The sequence below is a fragment of the Lutjanus erythropterus genome, chromosome 9 (assembly GCF_056507025.1).
Source record: "Lutjanus erythropterus isolate fLutEry1 chromosome 9, fLutEry1.hap2, whole genome shotgun sequence".
Taxonomy (NCBI): Eukaryota; Metazoa; Chordata; class Actinopteri; order Lutjaniformes; family Lutjanidae; genus Lutjanus; species Lutjanus erythropterus.
In genome coordinates this window covers 8,899,108-8,912,500 of record NC_139325.1, presented here as the reverse complement: position 1 = coordinate 8,912,500, position 13,393 = coordinate 8,899,108, and the positions used below count along the sequence as shown (strand labels likewise).

At 39.9% G+C, this 13,393-nt stretch overlaps 1 protein-coding gene across 2 annotated transcripts in view; it reads left to right on the top strand.

Annotated features, from left to right (window-relative positions):
• Positions 1 to 13,393, top strand: part of zfpm2a (zinc finger protein, FOG family member 2a) — a 169,951-nt gene that overhangs the window by 102,461 nt on the left and 54,097 nt on the right. The window contains exon 5 of one of the 2 annotated variants that reach the window (XM_084726043.1): positions 3,465 to 3,573. In XM_084726043.1, coding sequence (XP_084582169.1) covers positions 3,465 to 3,573 — 109 coding nt within the window. Of the gene's footprint in view, positions 1 to 3,461; positions 3,574 to 13,393 lie in introns of both variants that reach the window. The other variant, XM_084726042.1, reaches the window with a different exon arrangement.

Here is a 13,393-nt window from a genome sequence, read left to right as displayed (position 1 = left end):
GAACATTAAAAAAAAATTACATCTACAAACAAACAAATATACACCCCACTTTCAAAACAGGGAAAAACAGAAAAGCCAGACTACAATACAACGTCTCAACCTAGGTCAGCTTGTCAGCAAGAAAAACAAAAAAATATGACAAGGAAACGCACAACTGGATATTACACAGTAGGGACAACAACAAACAGTCAGACAAATGAAGATGTCTAATAACTGGGCCCCAGGTGCTCTCAAGTTTTTCGTGTAAGCCATGTGTGTTGCTGAGGCTTCTCAAGCTATTGGTCTTAACATAAATTTTAAGTTGACTGAATTTGAAAAGGCAAGTTGAGGTAAGTTTGAAATGATTCAAAAATAAGTAAAACTTTTCTAGGCAAATAAACTTGATATTAATTCAGTTGTAAAACATGTTCAATAAACTCAGGATATTAAGTTGAACCAACATCTTTTCATAGTATTTACATTTTTGTGAAAACAAGTAACCATGATTGATCTTTTAGAGACAGCATGTTTTCATCACATGTGTTTTCTTGAAACTATAAAAAAAAAGATGAGTCAAACAGTGCATTCTGGGATGTCTGCTAATACTCTGACCATGTTTCTTCAAAAACTTCATTTAATGAGTTGATTGAACTCTGTACAGTACATTCATTCAACTCATCATTTCAAGTTAAATGACTTCAAGTTAGAAGAACTCATCTTTATAAGTTCTATAAGAAATTTTAAGTTTAATTAACTTGAATATTTTTTAATATTTGTGTTAAGTTAATAAGAAATGATGAGTTGATTCCACTAAAATTCTGTGTGATTTTTTGCAGTGAAGAATAGTAGATTAGTGAAGCTCAGCCACTTGTATTCATGCATATACACATATTTTTTGCACCTGACATATTTAACTATCCAATAGGGGTCAGCATATTTTACTAACTCCCCTCAGTATTCAGTTTTGGACAGGAAGGAGCCTCCATACGTCACATCCCGTGGTTGTGTGAACGTTAGGGAGAAGAGGAGTTTGTTTCAGTTCATCATACGCTCCCTCGCCTCGCTCCAGGGAAATCTAAATTTTCTGCCTGTCAATCTGCATTTCTTCTGGCCTCGGCCACTTAGGCCAACTGATCCGGTTGTACAAATGTTTTCATTTGCATTTTGCAGGCTGCACTCCTCCTCCCTGCAGTGACGCCACTGTGTCTTAATCCTAAATATGTTGTGCGCACTTGCTCTTCTGCATTTCTTTGTCTTGGTGACGGCTGGTACATGCAGCATGCTTACAAAGCACACAGGCCACTATTGTCACCATAGATGCATTATGTAAATCTGCATTGAGAAACTGTCATGGGCTGTTGCTGCTCTGTTTGCAACAAAATAGAAGCAAAGAAAATGGTAATAATTAACGATTAAATCAAAATAATACTTAATCTGTCAGAATTTTAAAAGTTTCTTCCCCAGCAACAATTAAAGGAACAATTGCAACGATTTCTAACAAATTTCTAATGATTTCCAACAGTGGGAAGACGTCTAGTTAATGTGGTATTTTGTCCCTGTTGGCTACATTAAGAGCAGCTGGAATATCATGAATTCCCAGAGGCTCAGAGGGACGGCAGAGAGGCCTCACGCTGCTGAATAAGAGATGGCTCCAGTCTGGAGATCTAAGGAAGGGTTAATCTGATTCCCATTTCAGATAGTCGTCCCTAGCAACAATCGGCCTGGTCTGCTCTGCTCCTTTGACAGGGGTGTGAGATTTTCAGGTTAGCCAGATAGAAGACTTTATTGTGAGGCTAATTTGAAATGTGAAATCGAGGATGACTTAAATTACAGAGGTCCTCTCTGTCTCATCTGCTGCCAGGACGGGATAAGAAGATGCCAGGAGAAGGAATAAGAATATCAACAGACACAATTTACTGTCTGCGTTTGATCAGTTTGGCAGCGCAGTTTGCCAATGTGCGGAGCTATATATGCTGTATACGCAGAAATCTGTCTTTATTTAGTGTCTGTGTTTGTCTTCTTAATTTGCAGACAAAATCCAAACAGATTGCTATCGTCTCCGAGATGTACTTGCTTGTATTTTTGTAAATAATGTTACCTAAAAAAAAAAAAAATCAGTTTGTCCTCCAGCCTCAGACTAGATAGAGTTCATGGAAAGAGAAATGGGCGGGTGGAGGAGGAGGAGGCGGTGGAGGAGGAGGGGGCACCGCCGGAGCACAGTGCTCATCTCTTGTGCATATCTGTGCCAATTCAGACCTTTAACATGCTCAAGTGACATTTGCATTTATCCTTGAAGGTTGTTGCCTTTTGCGGGGGAGAAATAAGTGAAAAGCACCAGAGAGAAGCAGTATTTTTCTGTTGCATTAGGCAGATGGACAGTGTCCTGTCGCTGCCTGCCTCAGATGGAAAAAGAAATGAAGTGTCGAGATTGCACCCCAACCCATTTTCTCTTAGCTAAACTATTTCTGTAACATCCTAATGAAGGAGGGCCCCAAGGTTCAAAAGTAATGGCCTTGAAATACTGACATTTTGCCTTTGAGTAATAGGCTACTGTACCCAGCTGCCTGAGATGTTGCTGCTACCACCCCCCCCAATACACACTCCACACCACCAACACACCATTTTGCAAGAAGAAGCAAAAAGAAAAAGAACAGCAAAATAAATAAAACAGAATACAAAATCATGTGGGGATAAATAGAGCAAGCAAATCTGGTGACACTGCACCATGTGAATCTATTATGCTGGGTGTTGTACTCTATCTCCCTGTTTTATTTTTTTCTTTCCCAGAAATAAAACTCCACGTTTGACCTCTGACCAAGAAGAAAAATGACCTTACACACTCAGAATAATTTTTCCGGCATATTATAAAAACTCTAACCTCAATCGCCCTTTGAAATGGATACTGATTCTTTAAATTCTTCCCTGCTTGTTTCAGGAAATAGTGAGATCCTGGCGATAGCGAGGCACAATGTGCCCAAAGTTCACCGCTGAACACTCGCTTCCTTCTCTCTGAAAGTCACCAGCCTTTTTTTTTCTTCCTTTCTTTCTTTCTTTCTTTTCTTTCTTTTTTCATAATTCCCAGACACCTTAGATGTTCTTCTTAATCTAAAAGATCTGATGCTGAATCTCTGGCTTCAATCCTGGATGATTATTCCTTCCTTTTTTTGATACAATGCAGGCTCTTGCACCCATTTGTCACCACTCCAGCCACTGTACAGCCTTTGTCTGCAGGCCACCACACACAAGCACGTACACACAAAAAAAACCTGCCCTCATTCTCAAACCTTCTCAGCAATGTAAAAAAACAAAAAAAAAAAAACAAATTGGATTGGGGTGGACTTGAGCTGCATGCTGTATAGTTTCTGAAATTGTCTGTTTATGGCCATTCAGAGCTGCAGAAGAGCGTAACTCAGTGGTTATTAATGTTTCTTTAATCACCAAAATAAGCAAATGATTAGTGTTTGTTATCTGTCCCCGTCCAGAAGACGAAGAGCACGGTCCCGGTGGTGCTGAGCGCCGGCCCCAGGTGGCTGCTGGATGTGACTTGGCAGGGAGCGGAAGACAACAAAAACAACTGTGTGGTGTACAGCAAAGGTAAGCAAGCAAGCAGCGCCGGCATCCTGTTATCTCTCCGCAGCGCAACACACCACGCCACAGCACCGCCACGGCAAAGACACTGACAATCCTCCATCCACTCCACTCCCTGCCTGTCTTCCTCTCCGTCTGTCTTTCTTTTACTTTTTCTCCTCTCTTTCTTGCTTCTCAAAGTCACAAACACACACCAATAATTGCATGTACACCGGCTGCAAGGACACACATAAAGTGCCACACCATATCTGTTTTACTCCAAAGAGTAATTTATATCACTAAAACTCTGATTAGGAACTGAGAAACATCACTTGACACACAAAGTTAATGGTCTTTAGATTTCACAAGGTAATTAATGCCCCTTTTTTTTCTCTTTTATACTAAGTGAATCACTATCTGAGTGCAGATAGCGAGTGTGGAGATGGGTTTGCCATTTTCCTTCATTTGTTCTCCTGCTAATTCAGCCAAGCTTTAGCGGTTGTACTTTATTTTACAGTACACTTCTAAGACATAAGCTGTACTTTCTGTCAAATTTGACAAAAAATAGAAATATGTTCTTTGTTAGACAATACTAGACCCTTTATTAGACCATCATTAGATTTTATTAGAGGGTAATCATGGACACAATTCACTTTAGTTTACTGGACAGCCTTGCTCTAATGTGCCCCAAATGACCCTTTTAATAAAGTCTAATAAGAGTTTAACAGTGGGGAAATAGTAAGCTTTGGTTTACAGTTCAGTTTCTTACAGTCTAATGAGGCTCTAACAATGGGAAACAATGCATTTTAGTTTACAGTACAGTTCTGTTGTAATGTGTCCCAAATTACTCTTTAAGAAAGTCTAATAAGGGTCTAGTTGTAGGAAAGAATACACTTCAGTTTGCAGTGCAGGTTTACTGTTATGTATCCCAAACATACCCTTTTAATCACATCTAGTACGGTTCTAACAGTGGGAAATAATACACTTTAGTTTACAGTACAGTTCTGTCTAATAACAGAACATATTATTTCTAGTTTTAGTCTGATTTTTATAGAAAGTACAGCTTGTTACACCTTATTAGTGTACTGTAAAATAAAGTGCAACCTTTTTAGTTGTATATCTTTAATAAATCAGACATATTCATATGAGCCTCGGCAGAAATGGATTTATGTAAATATGTGGGAAGAAATGCATCATATCTGTCAGAAAAATCCATGTTTTTTTTATTCAGCTTTGACCCTAAAAGCACAAAAAAACAAAAAAAAACAAATGACGCACTGTCATCAAGATAAACTCCTCAATCTGCTGCATTGTGTCCAGCAAACCCTCATTAAAAACAGCTCAACATGGATCTTTTGAGAAGAGCCTGGGTTTGTTGCAGATTGTATGAGAAGATGCTTAAACTGTATACAGCCCTGACACCACAGTCCTCACTCCTCATGAAAGCACAAGGCTTCTGCAGCTATAATTGGGTCTTGACGGGTGTTAACCAGAGAGACACAGCAAAATAAATACGTAAATAAAGATGTGTTTTGGATTCCAAAAGGGTGAAGGAAAGGGGCTCCATTTATCACTTTTCAAAAATGATTACCCCGTGACAATACCCCCAAAGCTGAAATGGAGCTTCTTCTCCCTCAAAGTGAATAAGTGGCAGGAGTGGGATTTGCAACCCGGATTTTCAGTCTCCCAATTCTCATCTACTAATCACTAGACTGCACTGGGGAGTTATCCTCTTAACCGGCTACTTAACTTTGTGCTCTTTATCACCAAATCATTAAAGTTTTGATAAGCTGTTAAAGAAGATTATGCACTTCTTTAAAATCTTCTAATCTTTTTGCTCAGAGACTGACTGTATGAAACAAAAAAAAAAAAAAAAAACGAGGGGCAATAACAGGATTTCTCACTTTTTTTGTGCGGAGTAGAATTTCCTCCGCCACTCTTCATACATGTATCCTCCTGATAGCATCACACACGCAGCATCATCACCTCAGCCTGTGTATCGCTGACAGCTCCTTTTGTTTGTCACTTCCAGTTTGACCTTATTAAATTAAACACAATAACATCTCCAGACGTCCCCTTGTGAGAGTTGTTCTGTGTTGTGCTGCATAAGTTCATTACAGCAAATCCTCCACGAGAATCTTCACACACTTGCCAAGTGATGATAAACGATAATAGAGAGGATGTTGAATACAAAGAATTAATTTAAATCTCAGAGTAGAAGTTAAATATCTCTTGTCACCTCGTACTTGCTGTGTGTGAGATGTCACATAGCTGAAAAACAGCGTAAAATACATCAGATATCATCTAATGCTCTTTATTTTTCTATACTTATTGCATGTTTAGTTATGGAATATATGTCATATTTGTGGGGATTAAATGTTAAATGGGATTATTCGCCCAAAACTCAAAAATACATATTTTTTCCCTGGCTTATAGTGCTATTTATCAATCTAGATTGTTTTGGCTTGTATTACAAAGTTTTGGAGATATCTAAAGCAGAGATGTTTGCCTTGTCTCCGGTACAATGGAAACATATGGCACTCAGCTTGTGGTGCTAAAAGCACCAAAAAGATATATTTGAAAAATTCAAAACTGGTGTCACTTTCTGAAAATCATGACCCAGTTACTCAAGATAATCCACACACCTTGTTGTGAGCCGTTTCATGTAGGAACTACTTTCTCTCATGTAGAAAAGAAAGTAGTAGTTTACTGCAGGAAGAAAGTAGAGTAGAGTAGAGTAACCAAGTCATGATTTTTGGAGAGAGACAGTGGTTTTGAATTTTTCAAATGTATTTTTTGGTGCCATTTAGTGCCATTATACTGGATATGAGGCAGGCATCTCTGTGGCAAATTATCTCCAAAACTCTGCAACTCACCCAAAAAATCAAGATGGATAAATAGCACTACAAGCCAAGGGGAAAATCTACATGTTTTGAGTGAACTGCCCCTTTAATTTCAGTTTAAAAAAAAAAAATCATGAAACTTTTCACTTTGAAACGTTTGCTTCAATAAATATCAAAAATTCGATACTACTGTGATATCGTGAGGTACAAAAAATCCAGGCTGTGTAATTCCATACTTGACTCGAGCAGCTTTGTAGCAACTTTGCCACAAAGCTTTGGATAAATTGGTTGGGTGTCCGTTTTTCTCGCCTCTCTATCCAAAAATTGTTCCACATTTTGCTCCTGGCGACTTTTTTTTTTTTTTAAGGTGGACTGGGAGTAAGTTCAGAAAGTGGTGAAAGTGTTTGATGCCGTTCAGCCGTTGGACTCTCGCGTCTAGACTGTGACTCGATTTATGCTGCTCATTCTTCTTCAGCGCCCTCTTTTAAATATTTCCAATCTGCATGTGCGGGCACCCTCTGGAGGTGACATTGAAATTGAATGTCGCCGTGCCGAAAATATCAAATCTTTGTCAAATTCAAATTTGAATTCGGCCTCTTCGCTCCGGTTCTGAAGCGGCGGGGCTGGGGTTGTGTTTATCGTGTCGACGCTGGCATGGATCAACTGAAGGGAAAAGGCTCCTGAGAGTCCAACAGGAACTTTTCTTCCCACCTCGAAACGCTGAGGCCCAGATTGTTTATATCTTCACCCCTGTGCTGTTTCTCCTCTGTGGGCTGCTTCATTGCTCCCTGAGATGCGTTACTTATGGAAAACAGTGAATATCTCAATACACAGTATGCTTGCAAAATATGTTTTGGCTCACGTTTCAGTGGTCTCGGCTTTCTTTATGGCTGCCTGCAAAGATAGTAGCAGTTCGCTTTGGATGCTTGCCAGTGTGAATCTATGGGGGAGTATCTCTAAGTAAGGACTGGTGATTGGTTTGAGTGGCTGTAGCTTACTGTTGGGTGTTCTGTCCTATGATTTCTGCATTACATTTTGTACCACTGCTCATCCTCTGTCCCTGAAACTTGTCATTCAGGAAGTCGGGGAAATATGTGGAGCAGGAGAGAGGACAGGATTCAGCAAAATGATTCCTCTGAGAGTTGTATTCCAGCAGTGTGTTATGTATAATACATGCACCAGAGTGTGTAACAAGCAGCTGGATGGTGTAGTCAGGTCCCCCACGGGGCGCCTGTGGTCATCAGCACCAAGACAAGCTAACCCTACAGTGTCAAATATAGATTTCTGGATCCTACAATTCCAGTTGCCAGAAAAACTACATCTTCCCTGACAATTTGTCGTCAGTTTTCCTGTCTGTATCTTTTCATCCAGATGAACAGAAAGACAGGAGCGTTTTATCCATTTAAAGAAATTAGAAGTCAAAGACTAACGTCTGAGGCGTTGAAATGTCTCAAATTAGGATTCACAGAGCCATTTCATGAATATAAATTCCTCTTTGAATTCCCGTTCTTAAAATGAGGAGCAGGACGAGCCCCCAAGTGGAAGTGGAAAACTGCAATATCTGTTGTTCCCAGGCTGTCAGCATGGCCCTGTTTGTTTTACATTAAACTCCCAGGAAGAGCCTTAGCAGCCAGCCATTACTAAAACTCTCAAGTCTACTACTGCGCTAACTCATTATCGAGAAATCCACCTGGAACTCCCACAATGCTCTCCTCCACACTCCGACAGTTTCTTTGAACCACTGAAGTTATAGAAACAGGCAGCAAGTCTGCAGAGTAATTATATGTTACAGTAACGCTGGAGACCGAGGAGGGAGAGGGGTAGAGAGAGGATGACAGACAGGGACCCAGAGAAAGAGAGAGAGAAGCCAGTGGAGAATTTTCTGTACAGATAAACAACAGATTGATAAACAATACAGCTGGAAAGTAGGATAGATTTGACAGAGAAAAGAGACTCAGCTCCATTTTGATTTTTTTTTCTCCCAGTTGAATATGTTACAAATGAAGGTTCTGTTCAAACGCTGCAAACCAGCCTGTCCGGAGAGCCGGTGTGACCAAGCTCAGCAGTGATCGAACTAACCACTCTTTAAAGGATATGTTTGGTCTTATTCTATATTCAGCTCTTTAAAACCAGAATGTATGATGGTAGCATGCCAGGAAAAGATTTAGTGTGTCCCAATGCACAGTTTATCAAATGCAGTATACCAAAAATACCAGGATGTCCTACTGTATCAGGTCACATTTTACAGTATGGAAGCCAGCATATTTTGCTGGCTATTTTGCTCCACAATCCTTTGCACAGCAGAAGATACATCACATCGACTGAGCCGCAATGAGAGCACAGATGACCATTCACTGACAGATGACAGACACTGAAATTACATAATTGTTTATGTCAGGGATTCCCAGATTTTATTGTCTCAAGAACCCCGACAATCGATGCACAGTTGACCCACAGTTTGAGAAGATTTTGTCATCCAATCTGAATCACTATGGCCAAACTTCTTTCTTCCCTTTCTGAAAGTTTAACTCTTCTCTTCCTCCTTTTGCTGGGGACCCCCTACAACCCACCCTAGGACCCCAGCTGGTACCCAGACTAGTTTGGAAACCACCGGTTTAGGTGAACAAAATATTATTAAAGATAAATATTAACAACAAACTGACATAACTGTGAAAACAATGACAAAGAAATGCATATTTTACTGTTGTATAGTACTGCGTGTTACATATATTACAAAGTAATAAAAGCAGGCTTCTTCAATGCCATTTCCTGAGCTTGTCACTGATGAGCTCAGCGAACGGCGCTTTATTCTATCTCCTAGCTGGCACTGAGTAATGTCACACCCATTCCAAACTGCATACTTTTTTCTTGTTACTACAAATTTTGTGCTTGAATGCATGACCAAGAGGGTCAAAGTTAAAGCTACTACAAGGAGTTTTTAGCTGATTATGTAACCGTTTCATTTTAATACTGATGCCTCCTACATAAGCAAAGCAGACAATCAGCGAGAACATCAGCTATTTCTATGTAGTTATTCTTAATGCCTACCACCAGGCTGGATTCTGTTTAAAATAATCTGAAATGAGTCTGTTTACATTTTCCCAGGCAAAATTAGAATGAGAAGTGCATTAGCCAGGTAAAAAGAAGCAGGAGATTTTTAATTAGATCATTTTTATTTCTGACGTTATATTTTGTGGTTATTATAGTGGGAACACTACTGCTTTTGTCCACAGGGGGCTCCAAAACCAACAAACTATGAAAATTCCTTGTAGTGGCTTTTCGTAATGTAGCACCCATTCTAAATTGCATACTTTCTCTTATCACAAATTTCGTGTTATGGATTGCTGCAGATGTATGAGAAGAGTGCAATATAGTATGCCCCAATTGTTTGCGTGCTGCATGCAACAATATGTACTTTGTAACTGCATCTGCAGTAATTAAAAGTAAACAAAAAAAGTATACAATTTGGAACACAGCATTTTTAAATAGGCTAAATAATTTCCTAAAACAGCAGGGCACTGTAGTTTTCAGCAGATGCCAGTCAAACAGGAGTAAACTGAGCATTTGTTGGGGACTATTTTCAGCAGCGGATTAATATATATTCAGTATTTATAGCAGAGGGATGGTGCCCATGTTCATTGTGATATAGGAAGGAAGTTTTTTTGACAATAAAGAAGTTCTATGGCGCAGAGAAAGTTAAATCTACCACTATCATTAGTTCAATTCAGTTTTTAGTTTTTAAAAAGAATGTATTGTCAATAATAAAAATATAGAATGCCAACAGCACTATATCTTAAAATGTGTATGTTAAAATGAGATTTTAACAATTTCTATATTAGTTGTTTGTCATATTTTCAGACAAAATTTTTACTTTCTGCAGTATGTTACAGTCCCTTTAAAACACCCCAGAAATCAAACCCACTCCGATCTGAGTGCACAGTTAAAGACAAGTTTCATTTTAAGGTCTAAAGTACAGTGTTAAATGACTTCATTCATTCTCAGTGTGAGCCCTCATTGTGCTTACCCCATTGTTACCTGATATCTGAGCCCATTGAAACTATACACACTCAGTGTGACCACATTATGTGGCATTATTCAGAGGTCACCTAAACTTTTCAACTGTAAGCCTCTTAAGCCAGACCACATTCAGATACAGCATGTCCAATAAGTCTCCAGAGCAACTTAGCCCATTGTTCGCGCAGAAATTGACCAATGTAACTAGGCCGTTTTACATAAGCCCGGACAGTGCCGAATTAGCCAACTCGCTGTGTCTTTGTATTATTTCATATTCTCTAAGTCCTCACAATCAGATCCTTTTTTATGCCTTCATTTGCTCTTTTCCACTGTTCCAGAGCTGTAGACCTCTGAGGCATAAGATGAACTAGCATGACCTGCCTGGACAGATGTAGTATCTATTTGACTCTTTTTTTTTTTTTTTTAATAAAACCAGCCAAAGACATTTTGAGTTTTTCATCCACCAGAATTGAAAACTGCACTGTTTCCTGCACCCACTCCCTGGCAGCATGCAGCATTAAACGTTGCAAAGAGAGGACTCTCACAGTTCAAAATGTAATTGTTCATTTCAACCCTCCTCTTTTTAAAATGACTGCGGCGAATAGGAGGTGCGAGGGTTATTATCTGTTATCTGGGAACATAGCGAAATAGTGTGACTGAATAATAACTAAACAACTGACACAATGTAAAAATTTCATTATCAGTGTATTAAAACAAAATTGTACCCTAAAGGAGTCCCCACCACAGCTCCGAGCAGCCGACTAATTATGTTTAATTAAAAGACAACAGATCAACAGAATCGTTTTCATTAGGAAATTATTAATGATTCCACTGCAACAATAATTGATTGCACTGAGCCACGCGATAACTCCGGTACGGTCAGGCTGGAGTGAGCCGGGTGGAGAGGAGTGGCTGGTTTAGGCATTTGGCAGCTGTTGAGTAGCGTGTCTTGTAGCTGAAGCTTCCACATTAGCAATTGAGGAGAAGTTGTAAAGCTGGCTTCATGGAGAGGAGGAGGAGGAGGAGGAGGAGGAGGAGAGTGTGCGGTGGGTTAAGGACACTGAAATCCAAATCATACGGCGATCTTAGGGGACTTAACCATCCAGCATATGTATTTAGGAGCATAGGGATTCACACAACATACAAACACACACCTTCCAGTACACGTACTCTCATTATTTTATCCTACAAACATATTCAAAAGGGCGTTTTCTCTCATTTTTTCCTCTCTGTCTTACTCCCAAGCATATAAACTGCACACACACACACACACACACACAGTTTGCTGCTGCTCCATTCAGAGCCATGTGAAAGACGTCAGCTCCAGACGCTTCCTCCGACAGCCTTTTATGTGCATTGTTCTCCCGCCGCGCAGGCAGTTTCCCTGTGCTAGACACTATACCACAGCCACCAGACACCACATTCTGCCACAGCACCCACATTCGCTGTGAAACACACTCACGCACACACAGACCAAACGCCATTACCGAACATTTGCATAATGGCTGCTGACACATATATGTCCATCTGCATTCAGCTTAGACTAAGCCTTAAGACAAAAACAACAATACAGGGAGAAAATGTAAAAGAAGTGATGGGCACTGATGAGGGACAAGACTGTCCTTTTCATATGCAACTTTATGTTTTATAGCTGTGGTCTGTGTATATTTTTTTTTGTGTGTGTGCTTGTGTTGTGTGTGTAGCCGGTCGTCCTTGTATCAATGCCACGGAAGGTGTCAGGCTAATGAGCGTGGGCTGTCCTTAGAGCAGGAGGGTTTGGGTTGTGCCATTCACTCTGCATATTTAAATGCCTTGTAGAGCTTAAGTAGGCCCACTTTTCCATGTCAGGGCAGCGTTCAATCCTGCTGCGACCATTAATTATGATACCATTGTGCTCCAGTGTGGCTAATAAGAGTGATGTATTGCACCCTCGTGGCATTATAATCATGTGAGTGAAGTACCTGGACTACACTGAGCTCGCTTTAAGCACCACGTTTAAAAAAAAAAAAAAGAAGAAGAAGAAGAGGAAGGAAAAACAGTGAGTGAAGAGGAAGCTTCTTCTCTCCTCTTAGTCTCCACTGCCAGCTGTTAATGCTGCTACATGAGAGGGTGTCACAGATTTAACTTCTCTATAATTGTATAATCAATGATGAGAAATGCTTTGGTATTGATCAAACAGGGCGGCTGATTGTGTGAGTCAGGGAGTGAAGACGCACATATACTCAGGGTTGTGGAGTAACAGAATACAAGTTGCGTCAATTTGAGTAGCTGTATTCTGTTAGTTACAGTTTGTTTTTGTTTTATTTGCTCTAAAATTCACATGAGGCACGCATTTCTCATAAATAGTTTTTTTTTAAAAGTGCAACAATTGTGTGAGCGCAGTGCACCTGCCTCACAGCACATGAGAGGAGACTCACACTGTCAGGAATGTGTTTTCAGCTGAACATTTTATTTTACTGCACCCTTGACATTTATGAAGATGGACAACATGAGAGCTCCCCAAAAGTGAAGCCAAAACATGCCAATCGCCCCCTTGTGGCTGGCTGCAGTATAGGTCATAAATTCCACCCCCTTCATTTTAGTAAATGGGACATGGGCCAAACTGAAATATCAAAGTATATGTCAAATACATTTTTCTCTAACATAGTTTCTGCTATTTTAGGTAATTCTTATCAGGTTGATGAATGTTCAAGTGTTCTTTTTTTTTCTGATAAGTCTGGCTTTAATTGGTTATATGATGCTGTATAAGGGGGTTTCAAATCATTACTGACAGCTCTGCTCATGATTGATTCAGGTGGTTGTGTGAGCAGGAACTCAAAAGCACAACTATTCCAAATGACGTCACCAGTGCAAGGTGGCAGTGCTCGTATGTGGGATATTTTGGCTTTATTTTTGTACAGTGACCCAAACACAGTCAATAAGGTTGCAGTATTACAGTGCAGTGCAAGTTGTGCTCGCCATCAATCAAGCTGCTTTCAGACTCTATGTCC